The 23127-nt window shown below is 40.4% G+C and overlaps 2 protein-coding genes across 3 annotated transcripts in view; one reads left to right on the top strand and one right to left on the bottom strand.

The window, feature by feature from the left end:
- Window positions 1-8442: 8442 nt before the first annotated feature.
- Window positions 8443-23127, top strand: part of MOB3B (MOB kinase activator 3B) — a 172703-nt gene continuing 158018 nt past the window's right edge. The window contains exon 1 of one of the 2 annotated variants that reach the window (XM_036239496.1): window positions 8443-9058. The gene's annotated coding sequence lies outside the window, so the exon portion shown is untranslated. The remainder of the gene's footprint in view (window positions 9059-23127) is intronic. The other variant, XM_016156272.2, reaches the window with a different exon arrangement.
- Window positions 13682-14287, bottom strand: IFNK (interferon kappa). The gene has a single exon (XM_016156273.2). It carries the CDS (start codon window positions 14285-14287, stop codon window positions 13682-13684), a length of 606 nt encoding a protein of 201 aa, XP_016011759.1.

Below are 23127 nucleotides of genomic sequence, written 5' to 3'. Positions count from 1 at the left end.
TGAGGTATACAAAGGGTCATAGTCAAATTAGCTGTGTTTTAGTAATGGCTATGTGCCAGGAGCTTTATAAGCAATTTTCTCCCAACAACTTCATAAAGTGAATATCCCCTGGTACACAAAGCAGACACTGAAACAGGTTCAGTGATTGTCCAGATATGATGTACATTTTCCACAAATACTCTGCTTTATATTTTTCCTTTTTGTTTCTTTTCTCACCTGGAAGTTGGATTGCACTTCCCCTTTCAGTGAAACTCAGGCAATAATGTACAACTTTTCTTCGGACAATGAAATTTGAGCAAGTGGCAATTGTCGCTTTCAAAATGAAGGTTAGAGAGCTGGTTTGAGCTCTGGCTCCTTGTCACTCTGCCACGGCGGCGATCAACATTCAGACAGCTGCTGTTCCACAGCCTTGGCGCTGCGATGGGAGCCACAGGAGCAGAGCCCCTCTCCCCAACCGCCCTCCCCTCCCCCATCAACTTAAGAGGAGCATGTTGCATGAACAAGACATTAACCTTTGTTTTAAATTTTAATCTTTGAGGTTAAGTTTTAAACTTCCCTTTTAAGCCACTAAATTTGGGGAATTGTTTCTGCAGCAAAACCTGACTGAGACCAAGTCTGTGAGCTGACTGGAACTTTACCTGCCTCTATCGCCCACAACTTACTCTTGATTAACAAGCTGTGCTGCCTTCCAGGTGGAGAATGATGGCTAAGTGTCTTCTACCTAGTTTGAGGAGCCAGGTTAAAAAGGTATCTCCAGAGACAGGAATTGAGATTCCTCAGGGGGCAGTCAAGACCGATGGATAAAGAAAAGGAAGATCATAGGAATGTTGGTTGAAGATTTACTCAGAAGAACACACAGTTAATGTTTTGATGTATTTTCTTCTAGGCATGTTTGTTTACTGAACACTTTGCATAAATTTCCTCAAGGAGAGTTCTACTTAAGGGAAAATTTCTTAATAGAGTTCCTGGCTCGGAATTGTTTTCTCTGTTTCAAGATTTTTCTCTGGTTTAGTCTGAGCTTATTTTCTTACAGACCTCACAACAATAACCTTCTTCCCTACCAGTGAGCACACAAGATGGCTTTATTTCCAGTCTACCAGGAACCCAAGTATCTTGGTTTGGAGTCCCCCCAAATCAGACCCTGAGACAAGAACAGTCTGACTTGAACAATGAGGAAGAAAAGGCAACATAAGGATGAACTGACAACTGGCCACTTCAGGCTTGGATCTGTAAGACATGTCAAAAATGCTTCCTGTAATTGTCCACCTGAAGGACAGAAGGACAGAGCATTTATTTACTGACTCTCATTCCCTTTGGTTGTTCCTAGGGGCTTTGACTGGTCCTTCCTTCTTACAGTACAGACACTGCGCTCACTCTTAGGCTGAGCAGGCTCCTGCAGCTGTGGAAACAGTCTTGAAGCAGACCCTGAAATGATGTCTTGTGTATTCTTGAGATCTGGGAATCAGAGATGTGCCCAGAGATGTGCCCAGGAATATCAGGATGTTTATCACACCAAACTGTATCTCTAAACTCTAATCTCAGATTTTATAGGGCCGATGGATGCAGGGTAATGCAAAGTTGGGACTGAGAGCACCAAAGAAGGCCTGTGTGAACCCTGGGCAAGTTTTCTGATCTCTCAAATGGGGGTAATTATACCTACCATCAATCATCATTTTGAGGATTAGATGAGCTAATACCCAGCACAGCTCCTAGCACATAATAGACAATAAATGTGTCCCCTGCCCTCAACCTCCTGTAAATGTTCTGGAGCTCTTCTAGACGTGAGGCAAATGATCTCGCAGGATCTTCCAGCTCTTCACCTGTGCTCTCCTTTTGGCTTCTGGTGCTGACTGCCCACAATTTGAGCAGTAATAAGAAGCGACTTCAAATGAAAATCTGATTCAACATGTGGTGAGAAAAACAGAAAAGAACACAGGAAAGCAGAAGGTCAAGGAGAATGAATGAAAGTGTAATTCAAGTTTATAATTCAAAAAAGAATTGTTCTACTGGGGCATTAGGTAGAAATCCTATGAGTACATAGCTCTCATAAACCCTCTTTGGGACAAAGTAACAAAGGAAGGAAGGGAAAAGAGGAAGGGAAGAGGGAGGAATAATGAGAGGGCGGAAGGAGAGAATAAATAAAAGAAGGAAGGAAGGAAGGAAATGATCCATTTATTTCTACAGAGACACTACTGAACATTAGGCAGTAAGACGTAGGGAAATTTTTAACTGCAACTTTTTAAAAAGCCTTCAGGGAGATATTTTTTCTCAGAAAAGCACCGTCAGAGCTGTTCAATAACCGAGGCAGGTTTCTTTCATATTGCTGGACATGAAACACTATCACATTTGAGCCTGGCCAGAGGCCATTTAGAAATTCAGTAATTATTCCAACTAAGGGGCTTTCCAAATGGTGGACATTAATATTGAGCAGTGTATCAAATCTATTTGGAATCTCGTGGGGATGGGTCTGCGTAGGTAAAACGACTGGAGGCTAAAGTAGGTTGAGATGAGTGATACCCTCGCTTTTGTGTCTTGTCTTAATTATGATCTGAAAAGGAAAGTTGTGTTTATTCTTTATGGCCGAACAGCAGGAGTTGGTTTGGAGAGATCCCCCACTCATCAATAGCCACCTTTGGTCTGACAGTAGAAAAGTTTCTTTTTTTCATTTCTTTCCACAGACATTCAAAGATTGCTGAGGAGGCACAAAAGGCTTTTCTTGGTGTGCATACAAAGTGGTTGGGAGTTAATGAATGACTTATTGGCCTGGGTAGTGGGCATTGATCACAAAGGTGGTAAAGCTGTGTTTTTGCCCCCTTCAGGAGAAAATCCATTTGAAATCATCATTATTTTTCTACTTGGAAGAGAGAGGGAGCTGGCATCCAGTTGGAAGTATCCATGAACACCATCCTCATATCTATCTTCCTCTACCTTCCATATATAATTACTTTGAGAGTGCAATTTTTCAAACCCATTGAACACACAGTGGGCTGATTTTCCCATTTGAGAAAGGTACTGAAGTCTCACGCTTAAACTGATTTGGGAGATCCAGGCTACGATGCCTTTAGATGATACTACCTTAGACTGTCATTCTCCTGGCAACTAATCCTCCTGGGATCATATCTAAGATGACTTGTTTATGGTGAGTCAGTTCCTCTCCATTATTCAAAGTACTGAGGCTGACCACAAGTGTACCGTCTCTGGTTTATGTCAGGCCAGAGCAAAAACATTAGGTTCATCCCCTGAGAAGAGTCACTCATTAAAGAATCAAACAATTAAAAACAATAGCCCCCCATGATCTGGTAGGAAGATCTAAAGGGACCTTGGGTCACTATGAAATATACAAACAGATCCTAAGAGTAGGAGGAAAGATCACAGTCTTATTTCAATAAAATTAACTAAAAATGTATTGGGGAAGAACATGTACTCTATTCCTATAGAATTGAAATAGATAAATGCCCATTAGGATTCCCAACAGCACCATCTTTTTTGGCTGCACTGGTGCAACTTGGAAAGTGTCGTGGGTTCTTCCCAGCCCTCAAACTCTGTCTCTTTCCTATACTTCTGTGAACTTCCTCAAATAGGGTTGATGTAATGTGGATTTCAGAGGAAATGACTATAGGCATCTAGTGTCATTATAAGTGTTAAGAATTATGCTAGCAGAAAACATGCTTTAACCTAGCATGGATTCTTATGCTTAAAATGGCTTAAAAAGTTTATATATATATTATATATATATATTATATATATATATAAACTTTATATATATATTATATATATATATTATATATATATATATATAACTACAAAATATATATAGGTATATATAAAGATATATGCATACTTTTTATTTTATATATCTGTACTTTATATATCTATCTAGTAGATACATATATATAGTTTGTTTGAATTGCCATTATTTCAGTGCTTAGGGGAGCCATGCACATTTATTTCCAGGATACAGAGGTGTCCCATAAAGCATTGAGACAAACCTCTCCAGCCTTCTGACTAATCAGGGTTTAAAAACAAAATCAAAGTAAAGAGGAAGTGGGAAGTGTGTCTTACTGTTGAAGATTCGTTAGGTGGACACTTAGATTTTTGAACTCTCATTACTTGGGAAGAAAGGAGGGGCTCTGAGAATGTCTGCTGTTTGTTAGTAAGTTGCTCTTAACAATTAGAGTTAGTGTATGAGGATATTGGGTAATCAGACTCAGTCAAAATAAATAGGAATATTCTTTCACCAAATCTGATTTGAGAAACCCTTGAACTCTGAGCACTACTCTCCAGAGCAATATAATTGTGGGTCTATTTGTCAATGACTATGCAAACATGCTTTTTCACTTTTACTCTATTGCAATCTGTTATGTTGCTATGGTGACACCCTTCTGATATCTCTTTGCTCTTTGGTACCCTCTCAGGGAAAGCTGTAATGAGGTGGTTTGGCAATAAAGTCTTTCTGGGATTTTTCTTGTACATTGTTGAGGACCAGCATGACTTTCCTTTTACAGGAAATGTATAAACTGTGAATTGAAATTGATGAAAAGTAATTTGCACTGACGTAGGCAAAGAATGTAAATGTTATTCATTCTATATCAAACTATCCAGAAATGTTCTTTTCGGTCCAAATTCCAGGAAATGACATCCTAAGGGGCATTGAGGCTTCTGGATTCAATGTGGGATGTAACATGTGCTGGGTGCTAGGGTTTCTTACCTTCATGGAGGTGTGGCTATATGAGGGTGGTGTGAGAATGACGAACTGCAAAGAAAAAGAGGTGGTGTTTCCTAAGCACTTACCACAAGACGGACACTGTGCTAAGCAACTTACATGCACATTGTAGGTGCATAATAAATGTTGAGTATGTACAATACCTATGGTGAAGTCTCTTCATTAATTATCCAATAAATATTTACTGAGTGCTTATTAGTCTGCACAGGCTGTTCTTTAAAAAATACCATAAACTGGATGGCTTAAACAATGAACGTTTAGTTATTAGTTTTGGAGGTGGGAAAGTCTAAGATTGTGGTGGCTGCCAGTTTGGTTTCTGATGAGGATTCTCTTCTTGGTTTGTCGATGGCCACCTTCTTACTCTGTTCTCATGTGGAAGAGAGAGAATGCTCTTTCTTTTCTTGTTTACTCTTATAAACCCACTAATCTCATTATGAGGGCCCCATCTTCAAATACCAACTCATTGAGCATTAGGGCTTCAACATATGTATAGGTCCATAGCAAGGACCTATACATTTATTAAGATAGTCTAGGGAGAGAGCAATAAGCCCGGCAGGGAGAAATACCTGTCTCATGGAACTTATATTCCAATGGAAAGAGTAAGGCAGTAAGAGTAAGGTAGATGGAATAAGGGCCCCAAAAGAGGTCCATAGCCTTATCTTCATGACTTGTGAATATGTTACTTTATGTGGCAAAGGGGAATTATGTTGTAGGTGAAATTAAGGTTGCTAATCAGCTAACCTTAACATAAGTAGATAATCTTGGACTGGTTTAATGGCCTTGATGTAACACAAGGTCCCTTTTAAGTAGAAGAGGAAAGCCAAAAGGCCAGAGTAATACAATATGAGAAGGACTCAACCTGCTGTTGTTGGTTTTGAAGACAGAGAAAGGGGACCATGAGCCAAGGAATGCAGGTGACCTCAGAAGCTGATAAAAAGAAGAAAACTGATGCTCCTTTATAGACTTCAAAAGAAATGCAGCCCTGCTGACACCTTGATTTTGAGAACCGAGACTTAACCTTCAGATAATGGATACGATAATGAATATGAATTGTTTAAGCCACTAAATTTATGGTAATTTTTTTACAGCAGCCACAGAAAGACAGGCAGTATGTATAGTGGATATCAGATGGCAATAAATTCTATGGAGAAAATTGGAGCAGGGAATGTGGGGTGGTAATTGTAATTTTAAAAAGAGTTGAAACAGGAGGCCTCTGGTGACTTTTGAGCAAAGAACTGAAGGAAGTAAGCTAGTAAGTCATGAAGTATCTAAGGAAAGAGTGTTCCTAGCAGAAAGACAGCAAGTATAAAGGCCCTACAATAGGAGTTTAACTGCATTTCTGGAAACCACAGAGGGCAGTGTGGATGCAGTGATTTTGTTATGAGCAAAGTGGTAGGAAATGAGGTCAGAGATAAAGGGATGTATGTTTGTGTTAGTTTTACTCTAAGATGGGAAGCCCAAGAAGGATTTTGATTAGCAGGGTGACATAATGTAGCATACATTTTAACAGAATTGTACTAGCTGCTGTATTGAGAATAGAACATATGGGGGTGAGGAGTGGGGTGCAGCAGGGAGGAAAGCAGGGGAACCAGTTAGGAGGCTATAGCAATAATCTAGGCTGCGGATATTTGTGGCTTGGACCGGGGTGGTAACTATGGAGGTGGTGGAAAGAGGCCTGGTTTTGGATATATTTTGAAGGTAAGCCCAACAAGATTTGCCCACAGATAGTAAGTAGACTAGAAAAGGAGAAAAGTTAAAGACAATGCCATGATTTGGGGCCTTAGGTAACTGAAAGTTTGGAGCGGCCATTCACTGAAGGCAGCAGCTGAAACAAGTTTGAAGTAGAGGATCATTTCAGTTTTGGTGAACTTTTGTACCCGAATCCTCCCCTTTCCTCATTCTTTCCATTCAGATTGCTTTTCCACAGAAGCAAAGAAGCATACACATAAGGAATAATAGCTATTGGGAAACAGTATCTTATTGAATTCATGACGGAGCCAGTTTGCTATACAATATCCATGCAAAGCTCTGATGAAAACTGGATTTGAGAATGAGATGTAGCCCAGGGTGCTATAGATTGAATGTTTGTGTCCTCCTCAAATTAAATTCATAAGTTGAATCCCAATCACCAAGGTGGTGGTATTTGGAGACAGGGCCTTTGGGAGGTCATGAGGGCAGAGGCCTTATAAATAGAATTAATGCCTGTATAAATGAGCCTGAGAAAGCTTTCTTGCCCCTTCCTGTTAGATGAGAACACAGCAAAAAGGTGTCTATGAAGAGACGGGCCCCCATCAAACATTGAATCTGCTGGTGCCTTGATCTTGGACTTCTCAGCATCCAAAAACATGAGAAATAAATTATTGTGGTTCATTAGCCACCCAGGAAGACCAAGGAGGGGGTGCATCTTAAATGCCAGCTCTTCAGAGCAGATTCTGAAGGTGAGCCATCCTCCTCTGTCATCAGTCACAGGTAGAGAAGCTGGACAAAAGGTGGATGAGAGCTGGGGCAACATTCTTCACTGACCCACTCCCTGGTAAAAGTTATCCAGAAAATACCCAAAGAAGTCCCTATCATTTGCCAGATTTACCATTCTTCCCCAGGGAAGGAGCCATTAACGACGTGGAAGTAGGATGAAATTTCTCTTTTTTTCCCTACAGTTGAGGCTGAAACTGAAAGAGAGAGGCTGAGACAGCTCCATTGTTTATTGATTAGAATCAACTGCCCTCTTTACCCTGTGCAAGCCCAGCTCATCTGCACCCTGGAGGGTGAGCCCTATCTCCAAGGCAGAAGTTGGATCTCAATGTTCTGCCTTAGTTTCTGAGACAAGTAACCTTATTTTTCCTTTCTTCTTGACAGAACAGAAAAGATCATCTAATGAGGTTTCTTGGGCAGCAACAACCTCTTCCCAACTGAGGACTAGTGAGGGAGAGAGATGGATTCTTAAAGGTAAATTGAGCAATTAGGAGACACTTCCATCCTAATTTTTCTAGATGATGAACTCTCTGATTGCCATGAGGCTAAAAGATCAAAAAGAGCTTTAAAAGCAGTGACTGGAATTTAAGGCAGTTTGGAAATGAGACTGCCTTATTCAGTCATGAACAGAGGCATTGCTTAATAGCTGGATTTTTGTACCTGTTTCCTGCCTCCGTCCATGTTTAGATTTTATATTCATGATCTCCAGACTGTTCATTACTCTTTGCATTGCCTAAGTGATACAGAATTGCACGGAATCATTTAATCCAGGATTGATTGATATCTTTACATCATGACCATTTATTAAATGTTTCCTGTAATATCAGAAGTAACTGTATATTACAAAAGATGTATGCATGTGGTTTTAGAGGTCCTCATTTACTAGTCATGGAAAACACTTTTGGAAATCACCATATATCCTAATTTCTACTTAATATATTTCCATACCTCTTTAAATGTGTAATAAGAAGTATAAAATGAAATACTTAGTCATTTGGTACTCTTCAATCGATATACATTAAGATGCAATCTTATGGGGAATAAAAAGAGGTGGAAGATTCATTTTCTTCTTCAGGAAGCTTCATATTTAATGACTCCTACTGTGAACTGCGAATACTATGTTTAGTTTACCTCTTACAACCAATCCTTCAAGTTAGATTTTGCTCTCCTCAATTTAAGAGAACACTGAGGCTTATCGGTCATAGATCAAGATCACTCAAATAGAAAGTGGCAGACTGTGGTTTGGGCTTCAAAACCCATGCTCATTTCACTACTTCCAGCTCTTTCTAATAAATCTGGAAAAAACTCAAAGTATTTCCCAATGATTAATGCTTCCTCTCAGGCAGTCGATGGCATTTTTCAACAAGTGAGAAAAATCTTGGAAAAGATAAGGGATCGCCCGCTCTCTAGCTCCCTTGGTGCTTTGGATGTGACCCTTCTGGACCCAGAATGCATCCTTTCTGATCCGGTATCTTCCTCGCCGCCCTGGCCAGAGGGTCAATGTCTTTTCCTTAAGGCTTGGAGCCCGGTAGGCTATCCATTCCCCACCTCTTTCCCGAGGGAAGATGACCCGAAGGCGACCCGACTTCTCTTCCCCAAGGAGCTGCCATTCCGCGAGCAGCCGCCAGGAGGACCCGGCTCGGCGCCCCCGCGCGGCTGCGGCGCTTTGAGTGCCTGCGGGGGCTACTTTGGAGCGGCAGCAGCTGCAGCTGGAACCCCGCGCTCGCTCGCCCGCGCGCTCACTGGCCCTGGCGCCCCTCTCCGCAAGAGTCAAGAGTCACTCCTGCCCCGAGCTCACCTTCTTCCTCTCGCGCCAGCTGCAGCTGACCTGGCGTAGGAAGCCGACAGGGCCCCGGGCTTAAGGTAAAACCCCACAGTGAGTGAGAATTCGCTTCAAGCGAGGGAGGTGGCGCAGCCAGGCAGTTGCTTGCTCCGGGCGCGCCCAGGCGGGCAGAGATGTGGAGAGCCCCTGGGGGCGGGTGCACAGCGGCACAGGAGGTGGTGAACCCGGCTTCTCTGCCCGCCCTCTGCGCGCTTCCGGGGCTGAAATCCGCTTCAGACCCCTGCCCCGCGTCTTGGCTTTGACCGGCTCCTCCCGCGCCCTTCCCGGGCAGGATCGAGAGTCCGGTCCCCACTTCGGGCTCTGGGGCCTTGATTTTAAAATATATATACATAAAACCTATCTTCCTTTGGGGTACGAGTCTGTCCCCAAACCCATCCCGAATCGCAGATGACTGCAGGGTGCGCGTTGGGCTGTGGGTGGCGGGAAAACAAACTTTTACAAAAGTGAGACTGGGAAAGGGGACAACGTTTAGGGCGGCTCGATCTTGAAGGAGGAGGTTCGGCGTGGGGCTGCGACGGGGAACTCCGCTCCATCGGCAAAGTCACCCCCAAACTGTTAATGCTTAGAGGAGGAACAGGGTGTGTAAAGGATGTATAAATCCCGCCGGACCCTGGGGCCAACAACTGTCAAACATTGCAGCCCCTCCCTTTCCCTCTACGGAAGAAGGTCAAAATCCTTTAACTTTCCTTTAATTGCTCCTCTGTGCCTTTGGACCCCTCTCTGGAGGGTAAAGGGCTGACCCTGGCGCCAGGCAAGTAACTATCAGAGACTCCAAACTTATCAGGATCCCCCCTTCACCCACCTTTCTGACCCCCCTCCCAGATGTCCTCCTCGCAGGGACCACGCAACAGAGCCGATTGAGATCGTAGCGAATGCTTTTTGTTTCTCCGCGTTTTCCCTATTGTGTGTGCCTTTCCAACATCTGGTGGCGCTCGGGGAGAGAAGGAAGCCCCTAAGCGTCCTCCTCCCCAGCCCCCCGCCCCAACTCCAGCCACCCGGCCCGCTCCCGCCCGGGACCCGGACCCCGGCGAGGCCGCCCCACCCGGGTCTTGCGGTTAGAGGGCGGGAGGAAAGTAGTTCCTTCTCCGCCTGCTCGGCTGCCTGTGGCCCAGGGCGCATTTCTCAGATCTTATCCCACACGCGCCGCAAAGGGCGCAGATGCGAGAGGGGCGCCGCTTTCTAGAAAGTGGAAGCAAGGTTCCGCCTCATTACAGGGTGTCCTTCGGTGGGTTCCAGCGGATTTCATTTTCCGCCTAAAGGCGTGTGGCAGGGCTGCTGCCAGGGCAGCGGGACAGAATCAGGGCACTCTGGCAGGCAGAAAGCTGTTCTGAGGTCTGCGAGTTGCCAAGGGCTGAAGGACAGGCCAGTCGCCTTAAAGAGAACGGTGATGGAAATAACCTAGGAAGCCTCAAGTCATTGTCTAGATATAATGGTGAGGTGGCTACAACCAGAATGAACGTGGAGTTCTGATTTCGCGTAGGGACCCAACTTTAAATCCGACGTTCTTTCTCCTCATTTAGAAAAGGCTGACCCGGAGGACACAGCTCAGAGGCCTCCAAGGCCGTGTCCACACTTCCAAGCCCCTAAGATCTGGTGGCTTGGGACTGGCCCCGAGTTCTGTTCCCCAGTGGGTGCGCCTGTGAGATTATGTCAGTCGCCCTACTGCCCTCCGTTTCCTCATAAGATAGATGCTTACACATCGTGCTCATTCTTAGTAAGTGTGCATTATTAATTAAGAAATTAGGGCTAAAGCGAAGTAGACTCTTGGAAGACAGGGTCCCGAATGGTGTCCGCGCCAGACTTGCTTTGTCATGAGAGAAGGCCCAGTCTGAGCACCTGTTGGAACCTTTATCTTCTATCCTTACATGTACCGGTGTTGCCAGCTTTTTCCTGTGGGGCGCCCAATGAGCCCCTCTTCCAAGGAGACTCAATTACACTCTTTTTACCTCCCACTTCTCGGTCTCTTCCCCAAGCCAGGGAAGGGAGGAAGGTTCCATTCAGACACTTGTGACCTATGTACCCAGTCAGGCATTTTAAGTGAAAACCATACATTTAGTTCTGAACAGTTCTAGTTTTCCCTTTACCTGACTTAACAGAACTTTTGCACTTCCATTTGGTAAAGAGAAAAGGAGACTGCTAAGTCAGGAGGGTGGATGCATAGAGCACTTTTTTCCCACAGCGATTTCTGGATATTACCAGTGGTACCAACAAAAGAAAATAAAATCTTTGAAGCACCTGAAGGCACTTTACAAACACTTCATTATGAAAATGATTCCCAAAGAAGGATTCCTTTGAAATTTAGCAGCAGCAACAGGAGAGAAAGTAACCAGGAAGACCTGGTTTTCCCAAAAAGCGCCCAAAGTGAAAGGGCAGTGCTCATCCCAGCTACGCCAGTAAGGAAAACAGGCTCATCCCTGGGGAAGATAAGTTTCTACAGTCTCTTTAATTTTGGAATTACTTCCTCCCCCATAACACACACATACACACACCACCACCACCACCACCACCACCACCACCACCACCACCACCACCACCAATTACTGTAGAAAATACAGAGAGGTAAAAATGAGAACAAAGAGAGGAGTAATATAAACAAGCTTCCAGTGAACAATCTTATCCAATCTTATTATTTCTTTGGAATACATTTCTGGAGATAAGATAGTTAGGTTAAAGGTGTTGATGATCTTTTTAGGATATTTAAGATTGCCATATTGTCCTGAAGGAAACTCGTGCCAGTTTACCCTCTCCCCAGCAATAGACAAGAGGATTTTTTTCTATACCCTACACCTCAATACATACTCTATATTATCATTCCTTTTCAATTCCTTTTCATCTCTACTGGACTCATGGGGCGGAGAGAAGTATCTTACTGTCTTCCTTTGCATTTCCTTAATTATAAATGAAATGAAACACATATCGTCTGTCAGTATTTCTTCCTTAGGGATGATGCCAGTTTGAGTCATTTTTCAGTGGGCTTGTTTTCCTTTTTCTGACTAGAGATGATCTTAGTAAAAGCATACTGTTATGACTTCTGCCCTTGCTTGTGCAATCAGACAATCTTTATTGACTTGAAGTGCCAATTCTCTTTCCTCTTGTACAGCAAACATTTGACAAGACTACAACCATAAAGTACTAAAGTAACTGACATGATCCCAGTAGAGTTATTAAGGAGTCCACACAAAGGCATGATTAGAGAATTCTTGGAAAATACCAAGTATATACTTTCTGTTTAGTAGCTTGCATGCCCCAACTCCTTTATAGTTTGTAGCACTGTTTATTGTTTGTTCTTCTTTTCCTTTGAGAATGACTCTATTTGTAGGTTGTTTTTACTAAATGGATGATAGTAATTCACTTTATGGTCTGATCCTTTCACTGATAACCAACCAACATACCATGATCCATAATTCGTTCTTGTTCTTTAAACATTTATTCTAACTCTGACTGAAATTTGCCTCAGTTTTATCATAATACTTTCTCTGTTTGGTGATACCATTTGAGACCTATGCTTGGATGAATCTTGAATTTAAATTGTTTAGTGCACAGTGTTAAAACAATAGCAGGAGCGATTTCTCAAGGACTGAACCAGGTACGTTTGCACCCTTTTGTGCATTGTGTAGCCACAATCTTGGCGTTAGTTCTTGCTTGAAAGTAGATGATTCTGAAATGGGGTGGAGAAGAAGAAGGAAAAGGAAATTTATCTCAGCTAGATGATGAATTAACACAGATGAAGAAACACATGAGAAAACTTAAGTGAATAATCTGGCAATCTAGGTACAAAATAACTTTTAAAAATATAAAAAATATTAAAGTGTCAGGTAGCATTAAAATGACTAATTTACTTACGCAGAAAGTGGTCTTCTAAATGGAAAAATCTAATGTGAAATTCTTTTTTAGTATGATTGTACACAAAACAGTGAAGGCAGATACTACACTTTTCTGTAGCATTTTTCATGCTTTAAATATAGAAATCAAATAACATGCCTTAGGAATGAATGGTGCTCTCTGCCTTAGAATCCTAGGCTCTCAGAGGTTGAACAAGGGCTTAATGGTAATGGAATTCAACTATTCAATATCAGAGAATGGATCTTCACTCTCTTAAAATAATAAAATACAATCCTACAAACTTTGTATCATTCCAAACAAACCAACGTGAGAAACAAATGAGCCAGGAATTTCAACTCTCCCCATCTTTTTTTGGAGAGAATTTTAACTCTATTAAAGTTTGTATCAGCTCTTTTAAGGTGATGAACTTTCATAGAATAAACAACCTTTGCAAGGAGAGGATTAAGTCACGGAGGTGTTACATTTTGCAACACACTCTGATCCATATCCTCAAGCCGTTGGCTTCTTGAAGTTCAAAGGTGATATAGGAAAGCAAGTACAAAATAGCAAACGGAAAGAGGAACAGAGAGTAGAAGATGCAGAAGGGAATCTTATTCCTTTAAAACTGTTTTTGGGACTTTCTAACAAAGACTCTTGGTCACTCGGGGGATGATTGGCCAAACTTTAAGAGACAGTAAACATTACATAAACCACCACCAATCTAGCCGAGGGCTGACCTAAGACTAGTATGATGATTCTTAAAAAGATGAAGGAGAAGCGGATTTGGAGAGAAATGGAATTCTTGTTTTAAAAAATATACCTTATTTTTTCCTGAGTAGTGCTGTGAAGTAGTAGAAACATCTTCTGATTTCTACTCGGACGATCTCCCAGGCACAGTGACTGTATTTCTTGTCTTTCAGGAAACTGCTCATCCTGTGGAAATATCTCCTCAGCTCTAGGTTGGTCAGCTGGGAGACCATAGATCCTGGGTATTTACTCTCATCCTCTTCCATCTCTTTCATGTCTTCATTTTCCTGCTCCTCTCCTTCTAAGCATTGTTCCAGGTACTGCAATTGCTGATCAAGTCCAATTTGGATTTGTTTGAGGTATTTCTTTTCCCAAGTGGATCGGAAGGTGTATTGACTGAAGATGTTGAAGGCCTGTAGGGATATTTCATAGAAGGCCTCTTTGATGTCTCTTTTTAGAGGCTGTGTGGAATACAGGATCTCTTGGGGCATCTCAAAAGCTTTATTTTCTTTTAGACACTTCATGGGAAATGAATTCCTCATACGGCTCAGAAGTTTCAGATTTTGCCGGGTGACTCTATTCAGCAAGTTACAGTCCAAAGAGAGGATGCCGGTGATGAGCAGACCCATGAGGCATGCAGGCCACAAACACTTTCTAATCATTTGAGGCTTGGTGCTCATTTTTTTTTTCCCTCAAGCTAAAAAATCCACCAGACTCAAGGCTGACAGTGATGTTCTAGATCTTAAGTATGTCTTTGTGTGCCTTTTATACACCTGAATGTCTTCGGCAGGGAGGAGTTTATTCATTCGTCATTTTATGTTTCTCAGGGTTTCGGCCCCTTTCCTTTGCCTCTGAGGCTTTTTTTTTTTTTCTTTTTGAGAAAAGTGAGCAAAGCATTACCGTTGTGTTATCATAGATGCCTGGATGATCCATCCCAGTACTATAGAATCATCATAACAAGACTGATGCAGAGTATTTTGGAAAGAACTGAGTGACTCTACATACTCACTCACCCAACACTATTACATAAGAGAAAGTGATCCTCCAAGAAATTTTTTTTTTTTTTTGTACTGGCCCTATAGCCAAACATCTCGTCTCACTGAGTTAATCATAGACATTGACCAAATGACTATAATTATTTGATTATAAGGCCAACATTGTTAAATTAAGCTTCTTGATTTGGATATTTCCTCTTTTTATTTGATTTTTCTAGGTCTCAAAAAAGATGAAAAACAGAGTTGGTCAATTGAGCATACCACTTATCAAATAGAAGAGTAAACCGTCTTGGTTTTCTGTTGCCATTAGAAAATGTTGATACTCTCCAGCTCTCCTTTCCTTTAGTTAAACCAAACCAGCACTTCCCATCCCGCCTAGCATTTCACAGGCTCTGATATTGTTCATCAAAGTCCTCAAGGGGGTAGTATATTGAGAAATGTTTTTCTGCTTTATTAACTTCTATCTTATAGTATCATGCATTTGCTGTGCCTTTAGATATGGTTTAGTATTTTCAAACTTTTGCTTGGCTATCTTTTCTCCTTTGGAGGTTCTAGACGCTGTAATGGTTTTTGTTTGTTCCTGTTTTGTTTTTATTGAGGAGGTGTATGAATAGGTGATAACCCATTTTAGTCAGACTGCTTTACACCTGGACCAATGTTACTGTGGTAATGATGGCTATTTACCATTTGTGGTTTTCACTTTGTTTGACCAAATAACCTTCTTCTGGTTATGGTCAAGACAAATGGATTCCTTTCTCCAGGAGCGTGAAGTAGGATGTCATTAAATAAGGCTAGCTTAATTATCTGCATAAAAAAGAAACACATTAATTTTCGATAAAGTCATTTTAGAATGGTAAACAACTACAGTTCCACAATATGGTGACTTTAATTGAAAATCTGGCTTAAAATGTTCTTGTCTAAATCAATTGACAGCACCTAAGGCTAATTGTGGAAAAGTGAGATTTCTTAAAATTTTTCTTTTTGGACTGGTTTCCTATAAAAAGAAACCTTACTACATATATTATTCTATATATATATGTATATATGTATATATATATATGCATGTAAACATATACATATCTGATTTCACAGATTTTTGTGGGGTGACTAACTTGGAAAAATAATTGGGAAAATGGGACCTTTTATGTAAGTTGATACAACCTTTGTAAAGAGCAAGATGATGATATGTATCAAAAGCCTTAATGTACATAATCTTTGACTTAATAGTTCTCCCTCCAGGAATTTATGCTCAAGAAATAATAGTGAATGTCTTTAAAGACTTAGCTGTTAGAAAAGTTTATCATCACAAAAAACTGAAAGCAATTTAAATATTTAGCAACAGGTATTGGTTAAGTAATTCATCAGCTAAAATTTCTGTACAAGCAGTACAAGTTATTATGTGGGAATATATTTATTTGGTCACTTGAATAGATTCACTTTGTACCTGAAAAAGAAGCTTACATGGTAGTATATAGACTCCGGTACCATATTCGCTATAACAAATATGCATGTAATTGCAGAAAAAAATCTAAAAGTATATATGGAAAAATAATGAGTGATTTTTATTTTTGTATTTTTATTTACCTAGGTTTTTAACATTTTTATGTAGTTAGCAAGTAGTTCTTATTTAATAACACAAACTATTTTTTAAAATAAGATACATTAAGAAACAAAAATTATTATACATCTTCATTGGGACCAATACTACTTTACTTACTTAAACATTTCCATGCTAGAGTACTTCAAAAGGAAATGTGAATTTTCTCTCAGACTCAGTTCCATTACAGCTGATATGAATAACATAGAATATGTGAGAGTTCGATGAACTATTCTTGCAAGTTTTCATTTAAAATACATATGTTTATATAAATGTACACATAGACTTATGATTACACACACACACACACACACACACACACACATGCGCACACACACAGAATCTATAAAGTGCAAAGTCCCTCTGAGGGTTCTGCTCATAGGTGATGGAGGTGGTTGGAGATTTGGCTCTTGTCAATCATCTTGAAGTTACCTGTATTTTCTACCATGTACAGAAATTCCCCTCACCCAAAATTTCCTCCTTTTATAGTCATCTTTTATCATGTTCTCATTTATTCAGAACTGTCTTCAGCATCTAGCACATCCCAATTACTGGGATAGATCTTAAAGAACGAAGAATAAGGTGTAGTTCAGGATCTCAAGGAGGCCATGACTGAAGAAGCAGGCATGTTCTGAGTGTTTTCAGGTAGCAGGAATCATTCATAGGTCTTCCCTATAGCATGGACCTCATTTCCCATGTCCTCTAAATGTTAATTGATACTGATGTTGACAATATTCATGACAAAGAAGGAAAGATGATTGACATACATGTCTTCCCTGCTTCCACCAGAAGGACTGTCTGATTTAGCGAATAAAAATACAGAACACCCATGCAATATTTGGGATGTACCTATAAAAATCATTTATTGTTTATTCAAAATTTAAATTTAACTGGATATTCCATATTTTATCTGGCAATCTATTCACCATGCAAGCTCTCATTGACTTTTTAGAGCAGAACTCAGACGCGAAGCTCTCTACAGGAAGCTTTTCCTCTATTAACTTCATACCCATGTGCAGAGATGTATTCACTTGCTTTTCTCTGTGCTGGCTTTACTTGTACACATATGCCTTGTACACTCCAAAGAGGGCACCTGCCATATTAAAACAAAATAGTACACACACACATACACGCATGCGTATATAATTGCTCTGATCAGAAGCATTATTGGATAATAAGTTAATGGTCATGCCTCTGTTCTGTTAAAGCCATATCATCTGAATATATCTCAAAATATAACCAGAAAATTGAAAGGAATGACAGTGTAAAGAGACATTTTTGTCTCAAAATTTGTCTGTCACAACTGCCCCATCTGTCATTTAGTGGTCTGTGTGTGGACATGGCTAACATTTCCATGATATTGGTTCTTATTTCTTTAGCTTGTCTTGAGATCTTTTCCATGTGCAGGGAAAGCTGATTAGTAGAGATTTCCCTGTTGTCAATGGATCTGTGGGAAGTCCAGAAGGATTACAAGGTTTACGGTAATGAGCAAGACACAATTTGTTTAATAAAATAGAGATGAGACATTTTAGTCTAGACAAGATAGCTATGGGGCATTTGGCATCTTCTGGTAAGATTTATCGCTCTTCATAGAAAGGCAAGTTTCAAACCGGTGTTTGGGAGTAACATGTTGATAATCCATGTTACTCAGTACATGAAAGTAATCCATTACATTTGTGGGGTCAGAAGGTGATTGAGCCCAGTGGAGAGCTCAGGGATGGAAAGCCTTGAGTCCATGTCTGACTGTGCTTCCCACAAGACATGGACGCAACAGTCACCACAAAGTTGTATGCAGTTATAGTAGATCCAGACCAACCCTGAAGCTTTGACAACTTGACTTTTCACTCATTCTCATTGCTCCCACATTAGGATCAGCTTCTGCCATATCCTTTAGTTCCCTCTTGGCTATTCTTCTCTTGATGGTGTATCTGATGTAAAAATGTATAATGTTTACACAAGCAATACATAGATATATCCATGTTGTAAAAATTCAAGCACTTCAGATGAAGCAAAAGTTTTGCTTGCCAGCTCAGGTTCACGTCATGCCACTGTCCTCTCATGCAGTAACTAGTTATCAGTTTGGTATGTGTCTTTATTTTATCTGTCTCCACACTAACACTAAATTCTATGAGTGCAAGCACAACAACTGTCTTGTTTGCTGCTCCCTCTTGAATACTCAGCAGAACCCAAAGAGATCAAAAGAGACCTGGATCATTGCCATGGGTGATATGCAGCTTGGGAGTTGGGGGACTTGCATGTGTGTGTGTGTGGGGGGGGGGGGGGTGTGGGTGTGTATTATATTGCCGAAACAGGATTCTAAAAATTGTGATATGCTTAATCCTGTAAGTGTATCTTCTGTGACTGTATATATGATATCATTTGGAAATAATATTTAAAAATCTATATTATAAACCATTCCTGAATATGAGGCCCAGGATAAATGGGTCGGTCACTAGACCTGAATCAGAAGAATCCAGGTACTTATCTTGGCACCTGGCACACAGTAGGTACTCAATAATTGTTTGTTGGATGACTGAAAGAAAATAAAGAAGCCATGTGCCAATAACAGGGAAGTTATTTTGTGCCTTAGTTATTTTGGCTTAGAGATATGGGGAGGACATGTCAGGGGCTGGGGATAGTTGAAGAGTTCATAGTTTGGTAGATGGCACCTCTGGCGTCCATTCAGCGTCCTCTCCTACTTCCATTGCTTTACTTTGGGATTCCCTGAGGCTGGTTAGGTCATGAGCACTGTCATATTTCCACTCTACTGGCAACACACAGTTTCATTTTGTTTTGTTGACTCATATATCCTTCTCTCTAGATAAGAAATGTGTCTTATTCAGTTTTGTTTCCATGGCATCTCTTACATAAGGGCACTAAATGCTTGTTGAATAAAAGGCTGCATGTGATTTCTTATGTTTCTCAAATTTGGGTATTAACCTATGAGCCAAAACTGCCGAGAGTTTTCAAGACCATGCCTCCCCTGCTATTTCCCGACATTGCCACTTCTTTGTATTAGATGTTCCGGTAGCTGTCATTTTATCATAGCACCCTCAGGAAGGCTCTCAGGAAAAACTTACTCTTTGTTCTCTTTTATAGCCCAGTTTCAGGTTATACACATAGTAACTTCCTAAACAGTAATAATTTGAGCTCTTAGAAAATGATCCGTAATAAAAAAACAAAATTAACATAGTGGAATATGTATTTAAATAAATAAATAAGCACTATCATTAAAACCTACCCTCAGTTTTGGGATTCCTAGAACAGCTTCCGTCCGTCTGCTTGTTCCACTGTTGTTTCTCTTGGCCCATTTGAAACTTAATGGGATTTTCACCTCTGAGATTATACTAAATGTTTCAGATGGTGGCAGTGAAAGATGTCACCTGCCAGCACACTCCCCTTTACTCACTGAGTAGATGTGGATTTCTTTCCAGACCACATCTTGGAGTGTCTGTAGTCTAGGAAGAAATGACAAGAGTGGAGCGAGTGATGGACAGAAATATCTTCTTGTCTAGGATAAATATTTTAAAAAGAGTTGCCATTGCATAGATGAGGATACAGTTTCCTTTTAATTACTATCAGCTTGTCAGTGGTCATAAGGTTTCATGACATTTATAAAGAGCAAAGAAAGGCATTATTATGGAAAAATTTAAGTGAGCTGTTTTTAGACTAACAGAAGATTCACATGCGCCAAATTTTAGGATTTTTTTTTTTTTTTTTTAGTGTTTGAGCAATGCCTGTGTTTGGGGTAGTGTCTGGGAAAAGGAGTCTGGGGTGATTGTATTAGTTTCCTAGAACTGCTGTAATAAATTTCCACAAACTGGATGGCTTTAAACAACAGAAATTTGTTCTCTCATAGTTCTGGAGTCTAGAAGTCTGAAATCAAAGTCTGAAATCAAAGCTATGTGTCCTCCAAACCTTCTAAGGAAGAATCTTTCCTCTTCTAGCTTCTGGTGGTTGCTGGCAATCCTTGGTGTTCCTTGACTTGTAGATACTTCACTCCAACTCTCCATCCATAGTCACATGACATTCTTCTCTATGTGTCTGTGACCCTGTATCTTCCAGACATCACCTTTAGATAGTCTTTGCTAACAGTCTACATAGTTGTTAATAATAATAGAGAATACTATTTTCCTAGTAGTTACTAAGTACCAACTCTCTCGATAAATTATCTTTGATTCTCACAGCTACTATACAATGTCAATGTCTTTATCCTCAATTTGAAAAGGAGAAAATGGAAGCTCGTGAATATTAAGTGGCTTGCCCTGGGTCACATAACTGGAATCCACAGAATTGGAATTCAAACCCAGTTCTGTCTGAGGCCACATTGTATTTTTACAGGTTCTAGGGCTGTTAAAGATTTGGCGTAAAATTCCTTGTGTATATCTATGCAGTAATAGCCTAGTTCATTCCTAAAAGAATTTGAAGCCACTTATAAAATATATGCAATACAAAGGAATAAAAAACAGTAAAAGCACAGTTGAGGGAAAACAAATATAAGAAAATAAAATAAAGTCAGTTAGAACATCTGAATGCATGTCATAATATTGCAGAGGGTTGCCAATCTGTCCCTGGGATTTCTAGGAACAAAGAGGAAATATGATCTGTCAAAATAACAACAGTATCCAAAAGGTAAAACAAACCAACAACAAGGCTAAATCCTCAACAAAAGCAAAGCTTTCCTTGCTACAGAGTCCTGGGAGGAATTTTGCCTGTGAGCCTTCAAGAAGAGAGCAGTATGGGATTTCCTGGGCAAAGACCCCAGCAACATCCTGACAGTGGCAACCACTGCCACATGTGTGGCAGGATTGCATCTTGTAAACATCCTCCATGTAGGCGGATGTCCCCTTGCCAGTGTGCAGTTCCTTGGCAGGCATTCTGCAGGGGCTTGTTGAATTTTCTCTTGTTGCACTACAGAATGGAGTTCATCAGTTCAGTTGGATTGGGACAGCATTTCTCTGTCATGGCTCAAAGTGAGGAAAAGTGTGGTCACACTAGCTGGCATTCTCAAGGGTGTTCAGCGTTGAGAGACTGCCCTGACATTTCCAGAGGTTCTGCCCAGATCCAGTCCTGTATTTCCTATGATTTGTACAGAGGAACTTTTGGGAAAACTATTTGTAGGCATGGCTCTCTTCCATTTAGTCAGAACTGAGGAAACTTGCTATTCTGTCAGATTGACCCAGTGCCATAAACAAATGTGAAATGTGTCCTGGACTTCTGCAGAGTTGTTGGTTTGATTTGCTGTCCTTCTTCAAAGGGCTATGGTTTTAGATATGGAAACCCAAGGAAACAGACTGTGGGTTTACTCTACTTTGAAATAACTTTCTCTTTTTCCTGAAAGAGCTTTGTCATAAGTTGAATAGCTTAAAATTCAAAGCCAGAATAACATTGTGTCCCCAAATATAATAGATTATGAAATATTAAGAAATGTCCTCTTTAGATTATAAGTTTTGCTAACTTGGCCATTTTTCCTTTAAGATTAAAACTCACTGTATGTAAAGGGCCATATGGGTAGCCTCAGAGTTAAAACTTCTTTGTATTTCTAGAAGAGATGAGTTAAGAGAACAGAAATTAAGATTGCCCTATAATCATCCCCATAAGGACAGGGCAGTAGCACTCCTTGTCAAATGTGATAATACAGTTTTTTTTATGGATGATTCGTGGGACAAAAAATACGGAAATTATCTACTACCTACACATTTCATCCATCCATCCATCCATAGGTCTCTGAGGATATGATGCCTAAAACAGGGTAGTAAAAAGAGAAAAAAAATAAAAAGGTTTATGTTCCCATGGAGTATACAGATTTTCAGACAATAAAGGATAAAATTACAGAATGTTGTAAGTGCCGTGTAAGAAATACACAGAGCAAGAGGGTAACTGGGAAAGGGCATGACTGAATTGAGACTTACTTGAAGGATGAAGAAAAGCCAACCATATAGAGAGCTGGAGGGAGAGTACTTCAGGCAGAGAGAACTGGAAGTCCCAAAGCCCTGATGGCAAAGAATTTAGGATATTCAAGTAACATAAAAGAGATTAGTTGGGTTGCAGTGAAGGGAATGGGAGGATTGGTATCAGGGTAGGTTGGATTGGGGTAAGGCATGACAGGCCATGATGGAGTTCCAACTTTATTCTAAGACTAATGCAGACACATGAAAGAATTTGAAGCAAGACAGTGGTATAATGTGGCATGTGCTTAGAGAGATCACTCTGGAGATCTCTTGTGAGGGAACAATTTGGAGAAGGGGCAAGAATGGAAGCAAGGAGCCCAGGAGGAGAACAAATATTTTGTAGGCCAGGTGAGCTGTGGTGGCAGAGATGAAGGTGGGAGCAATAGAGATGGAGAGAATAGATTGATTTGAGAGATGTTTTTAGTAAGGAACTTATAATCCATTTGGGTCTAGGTTCACATCTGTGATGACCTAAGGCAGTTTTCCAAAAGTTCCACTGATAAGCCATTTGATTATGAGGTCTTTACTGTATCAACACCATCATTTTTTGATAACTAGTAAATAATTTCATTTGGCATTACATCTCTAACTGTATGGCTTTAAACTATGTTAGGTCTCTTATACTTTGGACAACAAAATAAATAATTTACTTAATTGGACTTAGGTTGGGGTTGAGGCTTGAATTTCTCAGGGTTAGCCTGAGGGTTAACTTTTTGAGAATGTGCCCTGATGTATTTCCTGTGTGTACACTGAACAAACGCATATTTCTATACATTTGAACAATTAAATAAAACAATGTATTTTATGATCTATTTAAAACACAAATTACTCTCTGTAGTCATCTCATAATGGAATATAATACAATTGTGAAGTTAAGAATGTGATCTTAATCTGTTTACTAACTATAGACAAGAACTTATAGCTAAAACTCCAGTTCTCTCCAATTTGATCTTTTTTAAAACAACCTCTCAAAAATG

The sequence above is a fragment of the Rousettus aegyptiacus genome, unplaced genomic scaffold (assembly GCF_014176215.1).
Source record: "Rousettus aegyptiacus isolate mRouAeg1 unplaced genomic scaffold, mRouAeg1.p scaffold_m13_p_3, whole genome shotgun sequence".
NCBI lineage: Eukaryota > Metazoa > Chordata > Mammalia > Chiroptera > Pteropodidae > Rousettus > Rousettus aegyptiacus.
The sequence above is the reverse complement of the archived record's forward strand: the minus strand, read 5'-3'. Positions and strand labels throughout refer to the sequence as shown.